The following is a 26,453-nucleotide window of genomic DNA, read 5'->3' as shown; positions in this document are numbered from 1 at the left end:
TAACAAAAAAATACCGTAAGCTTTAAGTCGAATGATGAGTCTCATTTTATTCACCTTAGGGCATCTTCGTCCTCACTCAAATTTTTACTTTAAAATGGAAGAAAATGGAGTATGCAGTAAAAATGTTCAAACTCAACTACATATCTCATTCTATAATTAAGTTTATAAATTGAGTAATTTTTCTTTTGTTCACTATTTCATCATAGATTGAGAAATAAAGTACAATCGGGGCATTTTTATTTCATATTCTCTTTTATTTCATTTTTGAGGAAAAAAAAGTTTGACATTGGAGATGCTATTATCTTAGACCATAAGTAGTGGAGCTGTTGAACGATTTTCAACGGCTTAACTATAGTACAGTGAAATGAAGTAAATTTTGTGATAATACACATTTATCAAACTGTATTGAATCTGTTCAACAAATTGAAAGAATATAGAATGGACTCAATTTTGCCATATGTCAAACTTTGAGATTATATGATAGGATCTACATCATATGGTTTTACTGGGTGTTAAAAATTGTATGGTTTTTAGTCCAAATTATTGAAATTTGATTATTTTATGGTAAATTATTTTATAAAAAATACAAAATTCAGTATTTTTATAAATTATAAATAGAGACTAAACACATTTTATTGAATATAAAAGAATTACCATTTTCATTTTATTTTAATTTTTTATATTAACCTCCAATAAACTCTTTTATGTGTTTTACGTTTTTTTTACATCCAAAATTCTTCTAATTTTCATTTAACTAACTAAATCTTCATAGATTGTTAGTTTTCACAAAATAAAAAATGTAAAAGAATAAAAATATAAAATAACAATGTTGGGATAAAATGTTACATTTGATTCAACAAAAAAACAATTGTAAGGGAAAAAATTGAATAGTTGTTGTCCTATTAGGTAGAAGAAAAATATTGATGTGAAGATAGAGCGTTGAAATTTTTTTAATCTTTGTACATGGTAGTAGAGTTAACGTGAAACCAAAAAGAAAGAGAAACTAGATTTTGACCCGCGCTTCGAAAACGCGGGTATTATTTTCACTTTTATAAAATATATTATTTATTTGTAATTATTGAATTTATTTATTTTAATGAAATTTTCTTTATAATAAATTCGACACATAGAGTTTCTCTGATAAACTATGTATTTCTCTAGTTTTGTTTTATTCGCTCTTCAATCAACATATTTATTTGGCTTGTTATTAAAATAAATGATTATAGACTTTGATCTCTGCACCTCCGCGGATTAATATTTTTTAAAAATATGATGATATTTGTTTTTCATGTAATTATTAGGGTTTGGCAAAATGAATCCGAGGAACAGAACTGATACCAATCCGTAAATATAGTACCAAACCTGAACATAAATTGATTAAATATTCGAATTATTCAAAATTTTGTTAGTTAGAGAACCGAATCGGATCCGAACCGAAATATTCGTGTACCTGAATTTATCTAAAAATAGATTTATATACTTATATATTAATTATTTTTATATTTTACGTATATAAAACATCAAGAATGATACTTTTAAATTGGTTTAAAATACTTGAAAATATATATAGATAGTCAAAAACAAATATCTGAAATAGTTAAAGTATACTCAAATCACCAAAAATACTTAAAATAATTATTGATTTCGTATCCAAAATTTTAAATCAAACCAATTGATATGTTAAGCTTAGGTATTCTGACATATGTTATTTAAATTTATAGGTAATATATTACTTTATTTATAGATTTTGAGAAATTTAAAATATATATAGATTTAAAACTTTTAAAATAATTTAAATAAGTTATCCAAACCCAAACAAAACCCGCAAAGATCCGAATCAAACTCAAACAAAAATTTAGAAACATCCTAATAGGACTGAAATTTTGACCTCGAAACCCGAAACCCAAACCGATCAGAACCAAACCCGTATATATGTCTAAACCCATCATTAGTCATTATTAATATCGTATAATTTCATCATATAATGAATCGTATTTTATATGTACCATCATATAAGTAATCATATAATTAATAGTATTTAATATGTATCATCATATAAATAATTACATATATTATATTTAAAAACTTAATATGAAATATAAAAACCATAATTTGAGTTGGTATTTCAAATTGAGCTTTATTTTGTATTTTTCTTATATATATTGACAACATTCTTTTATAATGGACTTAATAACTTAAGCCCATTAATTTTTCTGTTTAATACTACTATTTTTGTTTCCAAACAAAATTAATTTTTTTTAAAAGACTACAATCCATGTTTCCAAACACACCAATTTTTTAAAAACTCTTATCCAAGTATCCAAACACACCGAAATTGTACTTCAGCTTTAATAAGATAGATAGTTTTTTATAAGGTAACTCCAACAATAATCTATACTATTAAAGAAAAATACCTAATAGGTATTTGCCCTTGATTTTTGAATTTATTTACAAGGAAACACCACTCCTTTATTTTAATTTCTCTTCTATAATTAAATTGATTTTGGAAAAAGTTGTGCTTTAAAGTCAGATATCGTAACAATTCTTACCAAAAATATAGGAACTTCCATAACATCCATATATATTTATTAGTTTCAAAATAACGTTGGGAACAATATAATTCAATGGTTACAAATCACTGAATTTTAGAAACAGAGAAAAGTTATTGAGGATGTGAACCATATTCCGATTACATTGCGCAGTTTTTTTTTTCATTTTGTTTGGAATTGAATCACTAAATACGTGTATTCAAGGCTTCAAATAACAGAGAAACCCAATATTAATAGATATGAATATATACAGGTCGCCCAATTTACTTTAAGCTTGATGATAATAAAATTGTAATGTTATATTTAGTTAATATGTTTCAATAAAGACTAAAATTTGACTATAAACTGAAATCATAATATAAATAGTTGTATCTTCTTAGCCAAACAAAATTCCAATTAATATAATAAGTATTCATAATTTTGTATTGGAAAAATATATGCGATGATAAATTTACAGTAAATCATTAATATTTTTCGACTAAATTTAATTATATTAACTACTAATTATTTTATTTTTTTAATTAAATATTGAAAGTATATTATCGAGCTTATGTTTAAATGCCATACAAGGATACAAGAGACGTAAAAAAGTTTACATGTAAGTGTTTATTATATTTGAAATTTGAAACTTTACAAATTTTACATCCATAAAAACTATTCCGCGCTTTTTTAAAATGAAGGTCGGATTTTAATTTCAATACTATTTATTTAAATTTAGCAAGAGAATATTCTCAACCAAAATTAAACGATGTGCTATGCTTTGCCTTTCCATTGATAAAACAAAAAAAAAGTCAACAATCCTAACTAACAATGTATACTTATCACTTACTCATCTCTTTATTCTCTTTACGTAACAAGTTGTTGCTTTGCTTTCTCTCTCCCTTCTCCCATAATGAGGTGTGCTAGATCTGAGATAATTTACTCCTCTCAAGCATGGACTCCATTAAAGGACAGCAAGGAAGCTGATGAGACTGTGAGTTTGGCATGGATATCTTGGACCGGTTGGTGTAGGTCGCTTGCCCCGACATTCTGTACGGCTCAGTGTTGTCAACGGTGGTTTTCTGCGGGTCGCTTTGCGCCAAAAGTAACTTGTGGAAACCGAAGAAAGCCTGAGGGAAATCGGTGGAAATGGTGGGATATTGGTGGCTTTGGGAATCTTTGCAGCAGTAGATTGGCGACGTCTTTCTCCTCGGGTTAGTTAGGTCTTTCATTTTTAGTTAAAAATCAACAAATTTTGTTTTTTTAAATAATCTATAAAATTACAATTTTAAGCAAATAGTTTAGGTTACGTTTTTTTAGAATTGCAGAAATATACTCTTAGAATTATATTTGCAATAAGTTAAATCATGGATATGAATAAAACAATATTTGGTTACCATATAAATATGTCGTTAAAAAAAGGAGGTTACCATATAAGTATTAAAATTTTATAACAAATTGTAAAAGATACTGAAGTATATTTCAACTCTTAATGACAAAGTAAAAGCGAGGAAAATATTAGTTACCATTGTCGACTAATTACACAAATATTGTTACCAAAATATTTAAATATTTTTGACAAATACATATATGGTTGATTCGTTCATATATTTATTTATTTCAGTTTGATATCTTTCAATATAGCATATTAGGAGTATATGAATCTCACCTGCCTGAAAATAAATATTTAAAAAGTGTGGTTACAAAATTGTGAATTTTCGTCAAAATATTGCAAGTAAATAGATTTTAGATAAAATTTTCAAAAATAAATAGATTTTACTGAGGTATATTCTTTAATAATTTTAAAAACTACAATTATATAATCAGTGTGTTTTTCAAAATGAAATGTAGTGTATTTTACCGTTTTAGATTACAAAAGAAATATTATTTTCAATAATTAATATGCAAAGATATATACCACAAAATGTTTGTCACTGTGTATGACGAGAAAATATGACGTTCACTACTCACATATATAATATCCTTTGAATATAGAAAGTAAATTCTGATATTTAGGACATAAATGATTTTGTTGAATCAATTTACAAATGATGAAAATCTTATTTTTCAAATGATGAAAATATTTTGAAAACATATTGGTTAAAAATAATATTCTAATCTAAAGATAATAATTAAGAATGATTATACTCTAATAATAAAGATGTTCTAATAATATAGATATTTAAATATAAGACAACAAACTAATACGAGACGTCAAATAAATTATTTTTAATTATAGATGCAAAATTCAAATATTAAAATTCAAACAGAAAATAGTAATTTTAAACTAAAAAAAATTAATCAAAACATAATCTCGCGCTTTGAAAGCGCTGGTAAAAATCTAGTCTATATATATTATATTATTAAAAGATAAGTAGCCATATAAAATAGCCCTTAGTTTTCAGTGTTATTTACATTTCCATGCCACTGTCATTAAATAATACTTTCTATTTTAATGCTTTGTCTTTTTCACTTTGATTAATGTGTTTTAGAAAATTAAATTTGAATTAAATACACAATTAAATAATACTTCCTATTTTAATGTTTTGTCTTTTCCACTTACATTAATGTGTTTTTTAATTAAATTTGAATTAAATGCACTCCATTAACTTACCAATTAAATCAATGTCAAATTAATAAAAAAATATTTTTATTGGACAAACAATTCATGGAAATTATAATATCAACTCTTTCAAATCTAAACGAAAAATGTATTATAAAATTTGAACCGAAACTAGATAATATCCAAACGGATTTATCATTTTGGTATCTAGAGAACCATAACCAAACCTTATCCGAACTAAATATTTCGGATATTCGAATGTATTTAAATCATATTTATATACTTCAATATATTAGCTATTTTCGAGTTAATATCCAAGATATAAGCTATTTTAAGTTGTTTAAAATATTTGAAATATAAAAAATAGTCAAAAGTAAACATCTAAAGTAGATAAACAATAATCAAAACACCAAAAATACTTAAAATATATATTTGTTCTTCATCCAAATATTCAATTTAAACCTAGTTTTATTTTTTAATTTAGGTACTTTAGCTTAAATTACTTAAATTTACATGTTATATTTTTTTAGATTTAAGGATATTTAAAGATATATAAATTTTGAAACTTTAAATAATTTGAACGGGTTATCAAACCCGCGAAGATTCGAATCAAACCGGAATCAAAGTTTATAAATACTCGAATAGAGTTAGAATTTTTAAAATTTGAAAATCTCAAACCCAAATAGATTTTAACCGAATTCGAGTGGATACCCAAATACCCACCCCTAGCTTAGTCAATATAAAACGATCAAATATTACAAATATACTATTTAGTATAAATAAATAAAAACTAAAACTGAAAACTAATACTCGGGCGATCGCACGGATCAAGATCTAGTACTAAATTATTGATGAAACAACAGCAAATTTGGTCTTTTAGTGTTTAATTTATTTCTATCTACAACCAATATACCAAAAATAGCATTATATATGATTAATTGGGTAATTGCAATAGATAACCATAAAAATAAAACATATTAAGTAAATGGAGAAAGTACTGTTAACATTTATAATTCCCAGTAATATCCCTACTAGCTCAAGTGTGTAATGACATCTAGTTGTCGTATACATCACATCTCGCTAACTTTCATGTCTCCTTCTCTAATCTTTTTCTCATCTCTCTCTCTCTCTCTCTCTTGTTTTCCTGATTTTTTTTCTTTTATTTCATTTTCATTTTTGAGATAATTAGCTCAATATACATAACTGAGATCAATATTAGTGAAATAGGCATCGATTGACTTAATGGATATGATGCATGCTATTTTTACACATGTTGACCATTTTGCCCCTGCATAATGATAAAAGCTTTTATGATAATTTCTGACACAGCAGGTGACAAAAAAAGTGGTCTGACACATTTAAAACACTTCTCCTCTACTCATTTTCTACATTCGTCTCATGCACTCTCTTTCTTCTCATCTCACTTATTTTTTACATTTTTTTCTTTCTACATATTTTTTATCAGTAAAAACAATACTCATTTTTTATCAGTAAAACAATACGAAAATATATTTGTATAAAAAATTATATTCAAAACAATATGCTATATTATACTTAAAATATATTCATCACTACATAGTTGGTTAGCCGTTAATAACAAATATGGTCATAGTTTTTTAGTTGTTAAGTTTTGTTTTAATGGATTTTATTGATCGCTAACAACCACTGATAACATTAACGTTCAACTTAATTGTTTGTCAGCATCAGAAATTCATTAATCTCTTTCTTTCTTTTCTTTATCTCATTCTTATCATCATTTTTCAAAATTTTGAATCTTCTCTCTTATTTGTTCTTTGGTATACATCAACTAACAAACCATGTACCGCATAACAAAGAATGTGAATCAGATAACAAATCATTTAACTAACGAACATATTAAATAACATCACGTATCAATTCACTTGTTAGCAAACAAAACAAAAATAAAAAGTATACAAGTTAACAAATCATTTATCAAACCATTTATCAGATACGCTAATCATATATCAATTAATGACTAATCTTTTATATCAAACAATATATCAGCTTACTAAAGCATTTAAAAGATAACACATCTTTTATCAGCTACCAAACCATATATCGGCTAACAAAACATATAACATAGTTTTTTAGCTGCTACATGGTTTGTTAGTTGATATATAATTTGTTATCATGCATAATAAAAGAAAAAGAGTATCTACTACGACAAGATGAATCGGTTAACAAATAATGTATCAACTAGCAAGTCGTATATCATCTAACCAACTAGATATCTACTTCCAACAGATAGTTTGTAAAACGTAAACATATATTACCAATTAGTGACAATCATATAGTATTTAACAAAACAATTATCTCTGATGAAGACATAAAACTGGAGATTACTAAATATAATTAATAACGTGCAACAAGTTAAATATTTGTTAACCTATATGTTAACTATTAAAAAATAAATTCAAGAATTTGCTTGCCTCCTTTTAATCTTCATCTTCATTCCTTAAAAAATTTCCAATTTTAGGTAGAATTTGCTTATCTCCTTTCAATCTTCATCTTCATTCCTTAAAAATTCAATTCTTTAAAATTATGTAATCGGTAGCGAATAGAATGTTAAAAAAAAATTTTGATAAAAATCTTAATTCGAAAAGATGAAGAGAAAAAAAGAAAAAAGAAAAAGAAAAGAAGAAGAAAAGAAACTAAAGAAGAAATAAGAAGAGTTTTGATCTAGAAAAAATGAAAGGAGGTGAGAGGAGACAAAAAAGGAAAATAATATAAAAAGATGAAAGAAGGGGAGAGAAGACAAAGAAATAGAAAATAATATAAAAAGAGTGTGTCAGCTGTCTAATGCTGACGCAACTATAAGATAGAGTAGTAAGGCTACAAGAGGGTTAAAAATGGAAACGAAATGTAATCAGTCAAGTCATGAGCAATCCTCTAATTATGGTCTGGTTTTGTGGTATTGGACCCAATTTTGTCTTCATTTTTATCAAGCGCCACGTTTCTACTATTAATAATATTCACTCTCTAGGATGTATGTGCCTTCACCATCAAAACCGTTAATTGATAAATATTTACCAAATAATAATCTATTTATTAAAAGATCAAAACATTACTAATTTTTGGAAACAAAATATTTTGACATTGTTACCGTCGTTAGCTAAACCGTATACCCAAAGCTCTAAATTCTAAACCCGATGGTTCACCTCTAGGATTTAGGATTTAGAGTTCAGGGTTTTGGGCTCACCCTTTAGAGTTTAGAATTTAGAACTAAAGATTTAAGGTTGATCTTCTAGGATTTAGGGTTTAGAGTATTGTAGGGGATTATAATTTGCTGACAGCGTTTAGGGTTTAGAGTTTGTTGATGGTAATTAGGGTTTATGGTTTTCCTAACGGCATTAAAAATGTTAAAAGTTTTTTTTGATAACTATTTTTGAATTGGCTCAATTAGCTGAATATACACAGAAAATTTTCAAATTGGAGAGAATGGAATATTTATATTTAATTTGTGAACTGGTTGCTCGTGCTTGGTATAATGCCCAAAATGTCCTCGTTACCAACAATCTTATCCAAACAGGTGAAACCTGCAACCGGCTAATTCAATTACGTGCAACATGCATTAAATTATTTGAGTGGACAATACGTCTACCATGCAGGTTGAGACGTGGAAGGCTTAGCGACCACTTGTGGATATTAAATTGTTGGGTGCATAATCAATGAGAGTGGGTGTAACAGTTTTGCTGCGATGTCCAAACACACAAATGATGCAAAGAGTAAATGCTGATGGACCGGTTATATATAGAGGACACCACCCGATCTCGAAATACAACAGAATATACAACTTAGTGAGGGATGATTCCAGAAAAATTTTATACCAGCCAACTGCGTTCTCCGTTTTTACAAGCTAGCTTGTAAAAGTAACTGAGATGGGATAGAGGGTTACTCAGTATGAACCAAACTATTCTAGTCTCAAGTGAAGGAAAATATGAGGTTTAAAAGGTAGTACTGAGTGTTCTCGCTATCCCATTTAAGTTGCCTGGAATCTTTTAGCTCCATGGATAACGTAAGTGAAGGTATGAAAAATATATATTCGTCGGTCTTCTAGGACAAACAAATTTTTTTCTTTGTTGTGAAGTCCAACACGGCCCGTTGTTGAGGATGGTGGGCTTTTTTGGTTTTAGTAGTTCGTTAATATGATCTGGAAATGGAGGTGTTCAAAATTAGGGTTATAATGCAGGGAAGATGTTAAACTCTGGAAATGAGTGCATGACGTTAATTAGGTACTATTCACTAGATGTGGAAAGGGCGTACTGTTTATATGATTAGAAGTAGATGTCATAGTAAATCTGTACTTACACACCACGTGATGGACCTTTGAAAGTAAAGGAGAGGAAAAAGACACGTTAACGTAATGCCTTACATTCGTTTTTGTCGGGTCATCAGTCGAAAATTTACTATAAATAAGTAGTAAAGATGGTCCATATATTACACACACAATCTTTCTTGGTAACTCCTATTAAAAGCTCAGATATCGCAATCAAGGACAAAAGCTGGTGAAGTTGACACAAGGGAAAGGTCAGTTTTTAGTAGCTGGATTTGGTCATTTAATTGTAGCATTGTACATGTGTTTGACTTACTAATATGAAATACTTGATAATTTCACAAACTTTTTGCTAACGCGCACCCCATCTAATATAATGGTAAACATCGTTTACGTTGTGTACAGATGGGTCAACTTGTACGAATAAGAAGTGGAAATTGGATAAAAAATGAAGGGTTGTTGGCAATTCGAAGGAGATCCAGAGAGGGTGGATCAGTATATACTTGGAAGCACTAAACAAGATTTCTCATCCTTTACCCGTACCATACGTGAGGAGTTGGGTATTGCACCGGAATGCCCATTCGTATTAACATATCAACTCCCAGAGATCATGTTGGACGGCGTTTCTGCAAATCCTCAACCAGCAAACATACTAGATTCGGATGACGTGGAAGCCGTGATGAGTGTGCTCGAGTGGACAAACGGAATCCAACTGTCTATCATTATCGGGGTTAGTAATGTCGCCAAATATCAGTTCCTATGTAGAACTCCTTTCCGAATCGGTGACGTTAGATATTTAGATGGGAGAGCAACGGAGGATGACCATATCTCGTCACTAAGAGGTAAATTTTGTTAACTACTCGACTGTAAACATCCAATATAGTTAGTCGTGTGTATTAACCATAGAGAGAAGACAATTTCCACTTATTAACGCAGGTCTTGTCGGAGGAGGCGTCCTGTGATGCGGCGAAACGTTACTGCATCATCTCTTCACCGATGATAAATTGGTCCTCATTTACCGTTTGTCCTATGAGATTGAAAAGGCTAGAGGGTATCCATTATACGAGAAAACTGGTAAAAGGAAAAGCTATACACTATATCTTACTGTAAAATTTACAGTAGCCTCATTCCATATTTGAGCAAAAATAGTTTAGTATAGTTTGCAAAGAAGTTTGGAAGTGGGTATTTTTTAATGCAGTAATGAAAACCGGATATAAGTAGATGTTTCCGGTTACAGAAATTTATCTAAGGAACATACTTTGAGCATTTGAAATTTCCCCAGCATCACCTAATTCAAGTATATTAATATACAACGTCCAAGTAATGAACTGGTTTAGCTTATTTCATCGCCAGTAAAAACGCCAATGAAAATTTGGGCAACACTGCGTAAAAATATAAGTATGTTTACAGTAGCTTTTAAATGATAATATCCTGATATTTTACTTGTTAACCGGATTAGTTAAAATTATAGGGTTATTTCTAAGCTGATATATTTTTAAAAACATAAGTTCAAATAATGTATCTGCCGATGCAGATGATGAACCAATAGCAGATCATGGAGATTATGGATCTAGATACTTCAATCCTGAATGGTCGGAAGGGGAGATTAATCTTAATTATTTTGTAAATGTTACAAATAATGAGGATAATCTTGATATAGTAATTTCGGAAACTGTTAATGGAGAGGACCACGTTAATACCATAAGGACACCAGATGGTGTATATTTCCCAGCAACCGAAATTGAGAACGCAGATTGTGAGGCATTGGATCTATCATCTACAGGTTCGACTGGCTGTATAAGATTAGGTGTTGAGGGCGAAACGCAATATAATCCAATTGATGTTACCGCGGCTGCAGACTCTGACAACGGTTAGACATCTTACTAATTTTTAATCATAAACCCTAGTTGCTGTGTGAACTACTAAAGTTGATGTGTAATAAGAGGATTTACAATGGGTAATGATGGATCACGAGCAAACCAATGTACGCTGAGTGGAGAAGTTGATTTGGAGGAAACCAGTGTTATACACATAACTGATGCATCTGATCAACAGAATGGGGAAAAAGCAATGGGTATTGACAAATTGATAATAACCGACTCCTCCTCTAACTGTGAAGGTAACCAGTTTTGTGGTCTCTTACTTCAAGGAGCTGGTAACGACGACACTATAGTGGTAGAGAAGTATAACCGATATGTGAAACATGAAACCGGATATTTAATAAATATATGAATATTTAACAAATATGAAACGCAAATAGGCAGGTTATTGGCCGGTTTACATGACCTGGCTTACATTTGTACGTATACCATATTTAGAATGAGTGTATAAGTAGGGATGCTAATTTTATAATTTTTAAGGATTAAATAAAATCCGTATATTTCAAATTATAACCTAATCGGAAAAAAATCCGTTTATCTTTATGAGATTGATTCTGTAAGGTCCTCAAAATAAAAACTTGACGTTGCATCATTTCACTGAACTACCTAACTGATTGCAATTTCAGCAGGGCGTAGGAGTGGCATACATAATCCTGATGCATTGTTTGTTGGGATGATATTCAAGTGTAGAGAAGATTTCAAACATCATATGGCAATATATGCAATCCGTAACAAGTTCCGTTATCGGAGCACCCGTTCGGCCCCTGGTTATATGGTTATTCGATGTTTCAGCCAAATGTGCAGTTGGCGAGTGTATGCTGCCGTTTTAAAAAACACTCTATTGTATGAAGTGAAGACGGTTAATTTAACCCACTCTTGCAGCGTTGACGATCGTGCAGGGTATCAAGCACAAGCAACTCACACGGCGATTGGTGGGATAATGAGGGCAAAATTTGCGGGAAGGGGTGGAGGGCCACGTCCAAATGAAATTAGGAAAGCAATGCAGGGAGACCACGATGTTCACATTTCATATTGGAAAGCATGGCGATTGAGAGAGGTTGCTTTAGACTACGCAAAAGGCTCTTTTGGTGCTTCCTATAATCTACTACCCACTTACCTTGACAAGCTATTACATGCTAACCCTGGTAGCATTGCACAGCTACACACCGAGTATACAGAAGGGGTAGGGCATAGGTTCAAGTATATGTTCCTTGCGTTGGCTGCAAGCATTGCAGGATACAGATTTATACGGAAAATTGTAATAGTTGATGGAACACATCTCAGAGGTAAGTATGCTGGATGTTTGCTGGCAGCTTCAGCACAAGATGGAAATAATCAGGTGTTCCCATTAGCTGTTGCGGTGGTCGATGGAGAGAATGATAAAGCATGGGAATGGTTTTTTATGAACATTTCCCAGTTCATTCCAAATAACTACGAGATTGTTTTTGTTTCGGACCGACATCCATCTATTTACAACGGTATTTCTAAGGTATTTGCAAATAAATTACAGTCTAACATATAGATTGTGTAACAATGAATATTCCAAGTTTTCAAGATAACCAGATTTTAAATTGATTAACCGAAAAAGTATATTAAAACAGGAAATTCTGCCGGCATTGTGTAACAATGAATTTTCCAATTTTCGTGATAACCAGATTTTAAATTGATTTACCGTATACGGATATAAAAACCAGCAATTTAGCTGGGCTTTTTTTCAATTAAAAAAAACAACATCATCACATTTGACAAAGGTTGTTTCCCCAGGTTTATCCCTTGGCGGGCCACTGCGCATGCATCCTCCACCTTAAAAGGAATATAAGAACTTATTTCAAAGATAAGCACTTGGGCTATATGGTCGGGAAGGCAGCACGGACGTTCAAACGTTCGGACTTTTACAGTACATTCAATGAGATTAAAAATGTTAATGCGTCATGTGCTGAGTACTTGATTGGCATTGGATTCCAACACTGGGCAAGATCTATGTTCGAAGGTAACCGTTACAACATAAAGACTAGTAATGTCGCAGAGACGTGGAACTCGGTTTTACGTGACGCTCGAGAGTACCCAATACTTTCCCTCATCGAATATATAAGGGAAAAGCTTATGTCATGGTTTACTTCAAGGAGACAGCTTGACAGAGGGGTGGATAAGAGTTTGACCCCACATGTGGATGCCGTAGTGGCCGCCAACTTTGAAAGGAGTGGTGGACTTTGGGTTACACTGATTGCAGAACAGGAAAATGAGGTTAGGGACAAGGAGGGGGCGACTTGTCATGTTAATTTAGTTGAGAAGACATGTACATGCTGTGAGTTTCAGGCCCTCTTAATCCCATGCAGCCACGCGATTGCTGCGGCGACTAGGAACCATATAAGGGTTAATTCACTTGTGGGTGAGTGTTATAGGATGCGCACCTACCAAGCGGCTTATGCGGGAGGCCACCTGGAAGACCGCGGAAAAATAGGATCTTATCTAGGGGAGAATTCGAGGTAGGGTGCATAAATAATTTACAATTTATTATGAGTGACATTAAGTTGGTTAAGGTTATGTTGACCAAGTGAACATACAAATTATAAAAATTTTATAATGTCTTTTATATAAATGCAAGGGAAGAAGAAAAGAACGATGTGCAGCAGATGCAAGTGCCACGGTCATAACCGAGCTACTTGCAAAATGGCAATATGATGTTGCTAGTGTTTCCAAAGGAAGTATGTCACTCGGTTGAAAGGTGTATGCATGTGATGGTGGTGTTTAACCGGATATATACCCGGAATACTGTCTTTGTATAATATTAACCAGTTTACGGGTTGAGGCAGGTCCATGTAGTATACCGAGTTTATGTGATAAATAATGACTCCTTCCTTTTGTTTTAAAAGAATGAATGTTAATTACTAATTTCTTCATAAGTCCACAAACCCACAATTAGGCCTAATCACTAAAAATAGCACTAAAGACTTGTGCGTATTTGATAAATATGCTTGAGTGGTATCTAATCATTCGATCATGAGTACCGAAATGGCCTACTTTGGACGCTTGGTTGTAGGTACTATAACATGTATCGTTTATACAAACGTTTCATAGATGTTAATTGGGAAACTTCTGAGAAATGGTTGCGTATGAGTAAGACTTAATATGAAGTGGTAAAAATCCGGTTAGTAAACTTTATTCTCCTTGCGGATAAATATCTGGATATATCTCTTATTTCAAATAAATAAAAAATAAATAATCATCGCGTTGAAGGTTTTTGGGTCAAATCTTCTCGTTCTTTCTTCTAACTAGCTTAATCCACTTCTTTGTGGACAAACACAACACAACTTTTTGAAAGTTGTTTAAAGTTCATTAAATTTTCCTTTTAGTTCTCAATAGCATTGTAATGCAGTAATGACGATCGAGTAAATCGGGAAATATATTACCTAAAGAGTAGGGTTCCCGATTCGAAGGAACAGCTTTGTTGAAAAAATTATAAGGGAACAAAAAAATATATATATTCGCCAACCAGAGTCGTCCGCAACGTAAGTGTGGTTCTAACAATACACAATAACAAATCGTTTAACAACATTTTAGTTTTAATGGGCCGACCCAACTAGCATTAATCTGTGAGATGTATTAGGTTTAATAAGAAACACGGTTTGTGGGAAGCCACGTTAGCATTTGGAAGCACTGTGGAAGATATTTTTGGATGTTAGCCTATCAAAGAAGACTTTTAATTGAGTGACGTGATGGTAATGACGGTTTAAATTAAAGGAATATTAAGAAGTGTTTTTTCATGTCAGAAAGTAAGTAATGATGATACTGTAGCCCTATGTAGCCTGCAAACATTTAATGTGGAGATATCGGTGAGATTTGCCGATTTAACCTACAACTACAGGTTGCAACCGGTTGTCTTCCAGTGTAATTTGCTTTATATAGGGGGTCTCACAAATATACTTTACATCACCAAAGAAAGCTACAAACACCGGATAGTAGGACAGGAATCTGAACCTAACTGAAATTTACTGCAAGTGAATTTTATCTTTCGGCTTCTAAAAAGGTTAATGATATTTTCTAGAACACAACGTTATATTTTATTACAAATTAGGGTTAGATGAAACATCATCTCAGTAAGATGAACATTATCTCCACTGTTACAATTTTTAATTCTCTTCTCCTTGCCTACAAACTACAGATGTCTCGTCTCGTTCATGTAATGAAGGGTCAATGGAGAAAAATGCTTGCAGGCGTTTGGAGATTCGAGCATGATCCTGCGTTTCCAGCACATGCTATTCTGGTTGGCAAGACAGACCATGTGGAAGCTGTGAAGGGGATGGTGAGAGGAGTTTTTAAACTCCGAGCTGAAACTCCTCTCCTCCTAACCTTCCACCTCCCACCTTGGATGCTGGAGCCGGAAGGAGCTACAAGCCCACCGCAAAACATTGTCACAAACGCAGACGTTAAGATGATGATCTGCGTTCACGAGTGGAACACTGAACCTCGACTTTGTGTAATATTCGGGGCAGAAGATGTGGCCACCTACCAGTTCAGATGCAGATCTCCATTCGCCATTGGCCGTAGACATTTTCTTGGCGACGGGGTGACGGAGGAGCAACACATGGCACTTGTTTTGGGTATATACATCTTCACTTCCGTAGCTAACTTAAAAAAAAGATTATTTTCACCCATTTACGTCGAGAAATATACAGATTGTTAAAACTATTTACGGTGTATATACCTTGAATGCAGATGTGATAAGAGTTAACGAGATTCTGTGTAGTCAGAGCGTGATGAGCGAGGTTTTCGACGAGGATGAAATGGTGCTGCTATACCGCTTCTCGCTTGAGATTGAAAAAGCCAAAAACAGTCTAGACCTAAATTTGGGTCCCACTGTTGAAAATGGAGATCACATTGTCCCCACTGCTTCCCGTACATGGACTATGAATCGTGTTGCTGCCCCTTTAGGTAGGATGTATGCGGGCAACGGTTTTGGTAAGAACAAAATCCGGTTTGATTTTTTCATTGATTCTATTTTTACAATAATCCGGTTACAATTGGTGACTATGGTTAGTAATTTTTTTGTCCTTTACTAACTTAAACAGCTGCTAACAATCATTTCCATTTCCAGAGGTTGGTAACGGCAGCGGTGGTGGACAACTCAGGGCATCAGACCCTTCCCATGCCTACGATCCAACCATCAACTTCCCCAGTTTGAAACCGTGGAAGTCAGACCTGACTATTGGGAAAGCTTGATGTCATCAAGCTATGCAGTGCAGTTGCAAAGGATTTATGGAGTTACGGATTCAGAATACGTTGGTTACGGACATAACGATCTCCATATTGTACCTTCTAATGATCCCGCAGTTCCAAGAAACCGCATACCAATTCCGGTTTCCTCAAACAGTTCCTCGACGAATGTGAAACCCATCGGCGAAACTGGCGCAAGCATGACATTCAACAGGGCAGGCCCAAGTGCTTTGGACAAGTGTGGCTATATTGAGAAAGGTAAATAAGTTATTTGGTTAAAGGTACTAACAGATCATAACATATAATTAAAATATATTTTTTGATTATCCTCACGTACAGGAGAATTCTCAAGGCAGGTCAAGTTGGAAACAACTGGAGATGGGGCACCTGAAACAAACACTAACGCCATGGACAATGGGCCATGAGACGAGGGAAACAACGGAGGAGATGAAGGTGACGTTTGAAGGGTTCAACTGTAACAAAGTTTATGGATGTTAAGGAAGTTTGTTGTATTTTCTATGTTTGCGGAGTCCCCATATGTTTAATATTTTGGAGGGGTTGGGGAAGGGGTAATGGCTATGACCTAAGATGGTATTTTATGTAAGATATTTAGTATGGGGTTCGGAACGATTGCATAAGGCAGGTGTTATGTAAAATATTCCAAGTAAACTTTGTATGGTGGTGGTAATGTAAAATATTATTTTATGCCCTAAGGATCAGTGCATCGGTTCTATGATACGATTCATAGATTCCACTTAAAGGTTGTTGTGTTTTTATATCTGGGTTGGAACAGAAATATTGTTAGGTGGATAGTATAGCCGAATTTAACATTACGCATTAGGAGACGTGGGTGTCGCTACTGTACATCTCCTGGTGTAAAAGTGGAATAGTTTAAGAACATAGCGAAGTATCAATAGCTTACTTTCGAGTTTGTAATGAAACATATTCGGTTTGCAACCTCATTAACTGTCACTATAGATTATATCCGAATTTAATATATAACCGGATAAAACATTATTATGTGCTTAACACTCTCCACATCTGTCAAAAGAAGCGCTCAATTCAAACCTAATTAAACACCAAACAACTACCTACACCATGTGTTTAGCATTCTGCTACATGAGTTTTACTAACATAACGAGGAAATCAAAGTACAATAACCGCAAGATAAAAATGAGTTTAGACCTCAAATACAAACCATAGTAGGAGTAAGAATAAAAAAAAGTATGCATGACACAGGCAGTTTAAGATAGACCAACATTAAACTACATTTTCGAAATAACAACCAACATAACGACATAAAAATCATGGAAACGAAAGACGAGCAATTAGTTCCAAGTTTCAATCGGAGCTTATCATTAAACAACAGCTGGAGCAGACCACCACAACTAAAGCTTCTTGTGTATCTCGTACATCATCACCGCTGCCCTTTGTGCCTCGAGAGGTATGAGGGATGGAGTGATAGCACTGCAACTGTCTACTCCATACAGCGCATGAGATTGCATCAACAACAACGCAGTCATGGCCGAGTCGACGGAGTTTGTGTTTGGGACCAAACCTTTCAAACTTTCAATCACGTACGGGGTATCTGGTTTCTTAGGTAGGCACCTACAGTGCTCAACGAGAGATGGGAACATTTCGGCCAGGGGCGCTATCTCTTTGGATAAGGCATTCGCATTCGTCAATTCAGGGTTACAGTCGAGGATATATATTTTACCACCGGCTATATCCACACAGATCCCGATCCAGTGTTGTCGCCCGATAGATAGTGGGAGGTAGAAACGTGACGCAGCATTGTTAAAATTTGAACTCTTCGTCACAATATCCACGAGAGCCTTCGTGAAGGAATACTTACCTCCATACTTCATTCTCTTGAACTTTACAAAGTTCCGCGACAACACAACCTGAAGACGACTATCCAGAAATACAAAGGGAGGATGGGAACTACCAGAACATGCTCCACTCACACTTATGGAAACTACCCTCATAAGGATGTCTATAACCTGAAAAATGCATCTGCCCTTTAGTCAATTTTATCAAAAGAGTTGCGTGCTTTATAAGAGGTGAATCTGGCATAACTTACTCTTCCTGGTAGAAAACGCTGTCTCTCCCCAATGTCCATAATGTCTTTGGCAGTGACGGATAGACCACTAACGTTGATCACGCTGAATGTACAAAACAGAGGCAGATGTAACATTAAATTGATTTAAAACCCACAATAATAACATTCAACAGTTTGCAGAAAATAATATCTTTAGTTTAAGATGCATACCAATCTTTCTTGACGAGAACCTTCAAACTGTTATATTTCTCCTGAATTTCCGATAATTCATAGCCAGACCCATTTCCAAATGTTGTTCCTTCTCTAGCACGGTTCCTAATGGAAGTATCACATTGATAGTTGGTTATTAGCGCTGCCGGTACCGCCTTTATGCGCTTGCTTTTACGACACTTAGTTCTCTCATATGCATCTCCTGAACCCTCTCCACTGGCCTGGTCACCAAGCTGATGTTTGTTGTCTCCCATCTGATCATCATCTTCATGTTGTGCCGCCTCCTCCTGAGTAAGGCCAAGTGAGAATGACGGGACCTGTATTTCCAAACAATGACGGAGGGAATGGAATATGTAAGAAAAACCGTTGTAGGGAACTAAGTATAAATGCTCATCAGTCTGGTATATCAAGGTATGTGAGTGTACCAGTGGTTCTTCATCGTCGTGCGTCTGGCTATGACCAGACCTTGCTGACTGATCCTCAACCGAATCTCCGCCTCTTCCGTTGTTGCGCATGTTAGACATCACAATGTTTGTATCTTCAGGCTCCATCTGAATGATTCCACATAACTGATAGTCAAAATACATTTGTAAGGGTTCGGTTCTACATGTATTGTCTTCATAGTAGTCAATTTTGTCAAAAACACGACAACCTTAACGCATCGTGTTAAAACCTCTATTAGAAAAAAAAACCAAGAAGATAATATACTAACCGGATGTGGGTTCAATATGTCAGTCCCATTATTGTTCCCCGCTTCATTACCATTAGCAGGACTTGATGGTCTATCGGATTGTGATTTTGAAACCGAATCCTGTAAAACGAAACAAAACTCGTAGGCGTTACGTACATTTCAAACCTAAACCCTTTAAGGAATAGATAGCTACATATAACCGGTTTTTCTGATTAGAAGCAGACATCGTATAACATATGTGGATAATAATCGTATCAACTACACATCTTCTTTGACACCTTAGACGAATCAGATAATAACAAGCCAAGATTGGTTACGAAGCTGATAATGTGCAAGACGCATAACCGGTTTTTCTAATATATAACCAGAAATCTCATAACATAGGTGGATAAAATTCGTATCTCCTAAACATCTTACTGGCCATCATAGACTAATCAGCTAATAACAACACAAGAATGTATCAGAAATTGAATTTGCTATATGTGTGTTTTGGGTAGGATAAAATGTGGAGAGGTACCTGAAGTGGGTCGATAGGGATATTCCCATTGTTGGTCTCCTGCTGAGGTCCTTGTAATGGATTAACTGATTGCTGGGATAGGGTCTGCTCAGCATTGCAACATAAATCAGTAAATATCCATTAGAAACACATAGAGAACCGGATACGAATAATATTTTCTAAATATCCACAACATATATATATATAACCGGATATAGTATTCCCATTACACTACACCAAAAAGTAACCACAACTCAAAACTCAGGTTCATAGTTTCAAGCTCTGCAAAACAGATATGCAAAATTACTAGTAAATAAAAACTAGTTTCCAAAGCCAACACACTTACATAGTTGTCGTGTTCATCATCAGGTGGCGTTGAGTAATGACTAATGTTTGCCATCACATTATCGATTATATCATCATTACCGTCACGAGCAACTGAATTTGTCTTTCCAGTAAGTGGGACATCTTCAAACCCCTCACCACCTGCGGTGTGTTGATGCGTCTGACTTGGTACCTGCTTATTCACTCTAGCAAACGATCCCATCATCTCAGTCTTGAACGACCGAAACATTCCTTCCACTGCTGCCATAACCTTGTTCTCATATCCACCAGACTGTGCAGAGACCTCTTTCAGGGACGAAACTACATTAGCAAGCTCCCCATCTATTCTGCTAACCTCTGGTGTCATAATGGCTTGGATCATTAAGGTTATTCTTGAATCGGCTTCCTCCATGACTACTGGTGCAGCTTTACCCTTCTTTGAGTTAGATTTCTTTTTCCCTCCTGCTTTAACCTTCTCACGCATCCTGTCCACATCAGCTTTCGTAACCCCACCTCTAACATATCACGCGTAAATACGTGATTATTCTCTATGCAAGTAACCAGGTAGTTGACTTTTAGGTCCTCTACTTCATCAGCCCATACAAGCACAGACTCATCGACGGGCCTCTCTGGGTCTTGAGGAATGATACTCCTCACCAAAACCTTGCATTGTAGAAACAAACACAAACATGTTCAGTAACATATATCAGGTGGCGTTGCATATTTTCAAAACACAATATATAACATTAACATACCTCTTCCATCTTATCTACTTCACGAGCATGTGCAGGATTCAACGTCTTCTTCATTGTTTTCCTTCCACCTGCATCACCCTCATCTTCGTCACTGTCTGACTCGGAGGAAGAACATGATACTACTCATCAGCATATCAAAAGCTAGGTGACCCCACGGGAAAGCAAAGAACTCGTCCAGATCCTCTAAAACATCCGCGTGTTCCTTCAACATCTTCATCTTCAGATTTGTGGATAACAAAACGGAGGATACAATCGCAAGACATGCAAGTTTCTTCCGGATTTCTTTATCTGCAACGGTTTTTTCCGAAGCATCTTTATCGCCCTCGAAACACTCATCTCCTCGACACTTCCAAATAGCTCCGGCCAGTAAGGTTTGTCGCTCATCTTTCTCTTCTTTTTCAACTTCTTTTTTTTCGGGTACTCGCCACAAGGAAGACCGGTCACTATAGTAAAATCTCGGAGCGAAAATCGTATTGGCTTCCCGGCAAATCTGAACCAAGCCTCGTGCTTTTTGTCAACCTTCAGTTGTCGCGATAGAAGAAATCGGGCAGAACTCCCGGAAAATCCCGGTTTGTCGGCGATGTCGACGAGTTTGCCAAACGTTGATTGTCGTATAAACTGAATCTCGTCTTCTTCTAAAGCATTGAGAATGGTGTTGATGGCGCGTGAGGACTGGTAAGTTAGAACCCTAACTTCTACTGGTTCTTCCCCGTCGGCGAACATCATATCAGGTAACACCTTCGGTGCTTCTTCGACTGGATCTTCAGGTGAATCTACAATCTGGGTCCTCGCCATATCATTAATCAGTTCGATTTTCTCTGAGCAGGTGAGTAAAAGAGAAGAATTTTAATAAGACAAAAGGACTATGAGAGATGAAAAAGAAAGCGAACAGGTTCTTTGCAAAGTACAGAAAGTATATTTCATAAAACTGTCCATGCGCATAATTATTAAATGCAATAGCGTGTTTTACCGGCTATCCCCGCGGTGTGTCAGACCGAAAAACTTTATCAGACTAAGCCCTAGATATTTTAATTCACTTCTAGGGGTATTTTCGGTATTAAAAAACTTGTACAGTACCATGTACATTCGCCTAATATAATTTGTTATCGTATCCACAGGTTGCAAATACCCTTTTGTATTTATACTTTCTTTTTTTATAAACAAAATATGACTTGAATTTTTTTATTGCTATCATTTTAGCGGTGATTATACAGAACCGTAAACCCTATGTTCTTAATACCGTCAACAAAATTGTAAACTTTATATTTTTTACACTAAATTTTAAATGTTACCAACAAAAATTTTAACTTTAGATTCTAGATCATAAATCATAGGATTTAGGTTTTATCCAATGATTTAAGATCTGCTAAAAAGTTTAGGGTCTAACATTTAGGCTTATGGTTTATGCTTGGATTTCTTACGTAGTGGTTAGAATTTATGATTTAGTATTTAAAAATGTAATAATTATAGATATTTCATAATTTTTGTTTAAGGTTTAATAATTGTAGATATATCATACCTTAACCAATATGTATATTATGCGATTTATTCATTTTTTTCATTATATTTGTATTTGGGTTTATAATTTTTATTTGGGTTTAAACCTTAGTAATTGGATTTAGGTTTTACTGTTTAGGGATTAAAAATGGGTTTAGTGTTTAAAATTTAGTATTTATGGTTAACAAAAAATATTCAGATTAATAACAGTTATTATAAAGGTCTAATTAAATATTAATCATTAATTTTAATAATTTAAAATAATGTAAACACGTACTCTACAAGTATTTACCAATTGGAGTTCTAAATAAATCAATATGTATATATAGATGTATGTATATGTTATATAAGTGTACATATCTGTGGGGTTCACAATTTTTTAGAACCCCATAGCCAAAAATTCTAAAAATCATAAGTTTTAGAACTTTTGGCCATGGAATTCCAAAAAATTGTAGACCCCACAGCTAAATACATTTATATAATATATATATACACACCTCTATATATACATAGATACTCCATTGGAGATGGTCTTATACAAGGTTACACTTTTTGTTCCGTATGCAACATAAACTGAATATAGTTATTTTCTCCAATTTATGTACATGATAGCTACATCAAACACATTACCCACACGCCCCCCTTATATCGTGTTTTCATTAGTCTGACACCTATCCTACAGTAATCTATATCCTAAAGGGAGAAAACAGTAACTTCCCGTTGCCTCATTTATCCGATCACATAATAAAAAGTTATCTGCATCAATACCTAAATATCTTTCGTTTCATGTATTTGTTTTTTGCTAATTTTTTTTTCATGTATTTGCAACCAAATAGGCCTTATTAATTTTACTCTTAAACTTCCAGTAGGTTATAATAATGCAAGATATGTATAAGAGTATCTTGCATCCAAAAATCATAGTGCACATCATACTTGTGGGTTTAAGACCAATAATCTGATGTAGCTTACAACAACTGATGCAACACAATTATTAGCACATCGTACTTTATGCAGCATCTATCAACTTGTTGCAACATCTAGATCCAAGGCATACAACAAAATTGGCCTGCAAGCCCTGCTCATTAACCCGTTGGACTTAGCGTACATGCTTAAAAATAGTTGTCTACTCTCCATTATTATACGCTTTTGACCAGGACTGCAGTCTTATCAGACTAACAAAAATGGTACATCACCTGATGGGTCGAAAATATGCATTGCTACTTGCTAGCCAGCCTGTTTGACACTTCTAAAACAGCTAAAGTTTTTCCCAATGTAGTTTTGGTTTGTCATTGCATCAACTTCATGATCCATAACACAAAAGTTATCTACTCTCTACAGAGAAAAGTGTCTTTAATGTGGATTTGTAAAACAATTATATCTTAAAGCTATTTGATATTTTTAATCCTCAAAATTTTAACATATTGCTGTTTTTAACTAATTTTTTATTGGTTTTATAATTTTTCTAATAATTTTTCTTTTTGAATAATATAAACAAAAAAATTACAAGCTTTTTTTAAGCACATGGTCCACAACATTTTGAGCCGGGCCTACTTTTGACACTAGCATGTGTTCGAATATTATGAGTCTGTCCCGCCACCTTTCATCATCAGAAACAACTAAGATCAATTTCCCTACCATTATGCATCACACATTCTTCCCGTGATTGGCATCCTTTTTTTTTTTTGAAAAAAAAACCGTGATTGGCATCCTTTCACTGGTTCTTTAAGAAATGAATTCTACAAAAAAGGTAATATCAGATACGAGCAATTGTTTCCAAACAAATTTATAGAAATTCTAATATTACCATAAACTTAATCTAAATTTGTGATTAAAAACGACTACACTAACATTCTTAAATCATTTATAAATATTTAATAATCTTTTATATAAGTTCATAAACTTAATTATACCTTTTAAATACTATATCCTAAACAGTAATCAACAAACCCTATGTGAGAATTATGAGAATATGAGATGTAGAATGAAGAACATGAAGAACATGAAGAACAAAAGAGAGAGAAGGATGAGAATAATTTTCCTTAGATCTTGCAAAGTCACATTACAATACAATATAAGACAGTAGAGAGAACCTAAGTCAGAACTCTCTTATTCAAGAAGCCAAACACACTTGGCTTACTAGATAAGGTACAATAAAAATATATGTCTGTTTTTACTGTAGCTCCTCGGGTACTGTTCATGTGGCAAGCCTTACTTGTTTTTCTTTGGCAAGCCTTGAAACACCTTATTTCTTCTTTATCTCAACACTCCCCCTCAAGCTTGACTTTGGAAACCAGTCAAGCTTGGAATCATGAAGAACTCCCCTCATTAAAACCTTAATGTGCAAAATCCAGTGGGACAAAAACACATCAAGGAAAAAGAGTAGAAGTCTCCATGATAGGAAAGTCAATGAGATGTGAGGTCTATGAGTCCAAGCTTTGAATGAATGAACTCACAGACTTTGGTGCTTGCTGCCTTTGGGAAAATGTCAGCCAGCTGATCTTCACTTCTAGTGTAGTAAGGTAGGATGATTTGTTGCTGCACTGCTTGTCTAACTTTGTAACAGTCCACTTCTATGTGTTTAGTTCTCTCATGGAACACACTGTTCGATGCTATATGAATGGCAGCCTGGTTATCGCAGTGCATGGTAATAGGAGTTGTAGTCTCTATACCCAAGTCTCTTAGCAGGTTTCTGATCCAAATGAGCTCACTAGTAAGCTTCCTCATTGCTTTATACTCTGCCTCAGCACTTGAACATGATACTATCTTCTGCTTCTTGCTTTTCCAAGTGACTAAGTTGCCTCCAATAAAGGTGCAATACCCAGTAGTTGATCTCCTATCAACTCTATCTCCTACCCAATCTGCATCACAATATCCAGTGATCTCAGTGCTTCTGTTGCATCCCATCCAAACTCCTTGACCTGGTGCTTCTCTTAGATACCTCAAGATCCTTTCTACCATATTCCAGTGATGTATCTTGGGATTTTGCATGTGTTGACTGACTTGGTTGACTGCAAAACACACATCTGGTCTGGTTATGGTGAGGTAGATGAGCTTCCCAACCATTCTCCTGTAGTGTTTGACACCTCCATAGGGTTTGTCTTCAAACTCCCCCTCACGCAACACTTTATAGCCATCTTTAAGTGGAGTCTTTGCAACTCTTGTTCCAAGATCACCTGCCTCATTCAACAAATCAAGTGTGTACTTCCTTTGGGATAAAAACAGCCCTTCTTTAGATCGGCACATCTCAATCCCTAGGAAGTACTTTAACTCCCCCAAGTCTTTGATATCAAAAGATGTCTTAAGAAAAGCTTTAGTAGAGATGATACCTTCCTTGTCACTTCCTGTGATGATAATATCATCCACATAAATCAGTATCACCATAATTCCTTGCTTGCTTGTGAGAGTGAAGAGTGTATGATCAGCTTCTGATTTTACAAATCCTCTTCCATTTAAAGTTGTACTCAGTTTGTGATATCAAGTTCTTGGTGACTGTTTTAATCCATAGATTGCTTTCTTCAACCTTAGGACATTTCCTGGCTTGACCATATCTTCCATACCTGGAGGTGGCCTCATGTAAACCTCATCCTCCAGCTCTCCTTGAAGAAAGGCATTCTTGACATCCATCTGCCATAAATCCCATTCCAGGTTCACTGCAAAGGATAGTACAATCCTTATGGTGTGGAGTTTAGCTACTGGTGCAAAGGTATCCAGATAGTCTTCTCCATAGACTTGTGTGTATCCTCTTGCAACCAGCCTTGTCTTCCTCCTTTCTGGTTTTCCATTGGCAAGGTACTTGATGGTGAAGAGCAGGCGGCTTGTAACAGCTTTCTTTCCTTTGGGAAGCTCAGTTTCATACCAAGTATCATTCTTGATCATGGCACCAACTTCATCTCCAACTGACTCTCTCCACTCTTCATGTTCCATGGCTTCTTCATAAGT

At 34.3% G+C, this 26,453-nt stretch overlaps 4 protein-coding genes and 1 long non-coding RNA gene across 5 annotated transcripts; 3 read left to right on the top strand and 2 right to left on the bottom strand.

Moving 5' to 3' along the window:
• Positions 1-8,908: 8,908 nt before the first annotated feature.
• LOC130498515 (uncharacterized) lies at positions 8,909-10,887 on the top strand. The gene is made up of 3 exons (XR_008937406.1): positions 8,909-9,639; positions 9,791-10,227; positions 10,322-10,887. It is a non-coding gene; the product is annotated as an uncharacterized LOC130498515 (long non-coding RNA).
• Positions 10,888-10,920: 33 nt separating this feature from the next.
• On the top strand, positions 10,921-14,130 carry LOC108821162 (uncharacterized). Its single transcript, XM_056991939.1, has 5 exons — positions 10,921-11,255; positions 11,331-11,504; positions 11,892-12,754; positions 13,030-13,751; positions 13,876-14,130. The coding sequence occupies exons 2-5, from the start codon at positions 11,339-11,341 to the stop codon at positions 13,985-13,987; spliced, it is 1,863 nt and encodes a 620-aa protein (XP_056847919.1). The 5' UTR covers positions 10,921-11,255; positions 11,331-11,338; the 3' UTR covers positions 13,988-14,130.
• A 146-nt stretch (positions 14,131-14,276) lies between these two features.
• LOC108821798 (uncharacterized) lies at positions 14,277-17,154 on the top strand. Its single transcript, XM_018594792.2, has 4 exons — positions 14,277-15,866; positions 15,982-16,224; positions 16,361-16,737; positions 16,819-17,154. The coding sequence occupies exons 1-3, from the start codon at positions 15,347-15,349 to the stop codon at positions 16,483-16,485; spliced, it is 888 nt and encodes a 295-aa protein (XP_018450294.2). The 5' UTR covers positions 14,277-15,346; the 3' UTR covers positions 16,486-16,737; positions 16,819-17,154.
• A 713-nt stretch (positions 17,155-17,867) lies between these two features.
• LOC108820169 (uncharacterized) lies at positions 17,868-21,071 on the bottom strand. Its single transcript, XM_018593146.2, has 9 exons — positions 21,018-21,071; positions 20,824-20,925; positions 20,285-20,734; positions 19,960-20,043; positions 19,464-19,562; positions 19,177-19,302; positions 18,752-19,068; positions 18,563-18,644; positions 17,868-18,482 (listed from the first exon to the last, which is right to left on the bottom strand). The coding sequence occupies exons 1-9, from the start codon at positions 21,069-21,071 to the stop codon at positions 17,868-17,870; spliced, it is 1,929 nt and encodes a 642-aa protein (XP_018448648.2).
• LOC108820168 (uncharacterized) lies at positions 21,030-21,827 on the bottom strand. Its single transcript, XM_018593145.2, has one exon. The coding sequence runs from the start codon at positions 21,810-21,812 to the stop codon at positions 21,237-21,239; it is 576 nt and encodes a 191-aa protein (XP_018448647.1). The 5' UTR covers positions 21,813-21,827; the 3' UTR covers positions 21,030-21,236.
• Between the last annotated feature and the right edge of the window lie 4,626 nt (positions 21,828-26,453).

This window comes from Raphanus sativus, chromosome 8, assembly GCF_000801105.2.
Source record: "Raphanus sativus cultivar WK10039 chromosome 8, ASM80110v3, whole genome shotgun sequence".
NCBI classification, from domain to species: domain Eukaryota; kingdom Viridiplantae; phylum Streptophyta; class Magnoliopsida; order Brassicales; family Brassicaceae; genus Raphanus; species Raphanus sativus.
Note: the sequence above shows the minus strand (reverse complement) of the source record. Positions and strands in the feature narration are given on the sequence as shown.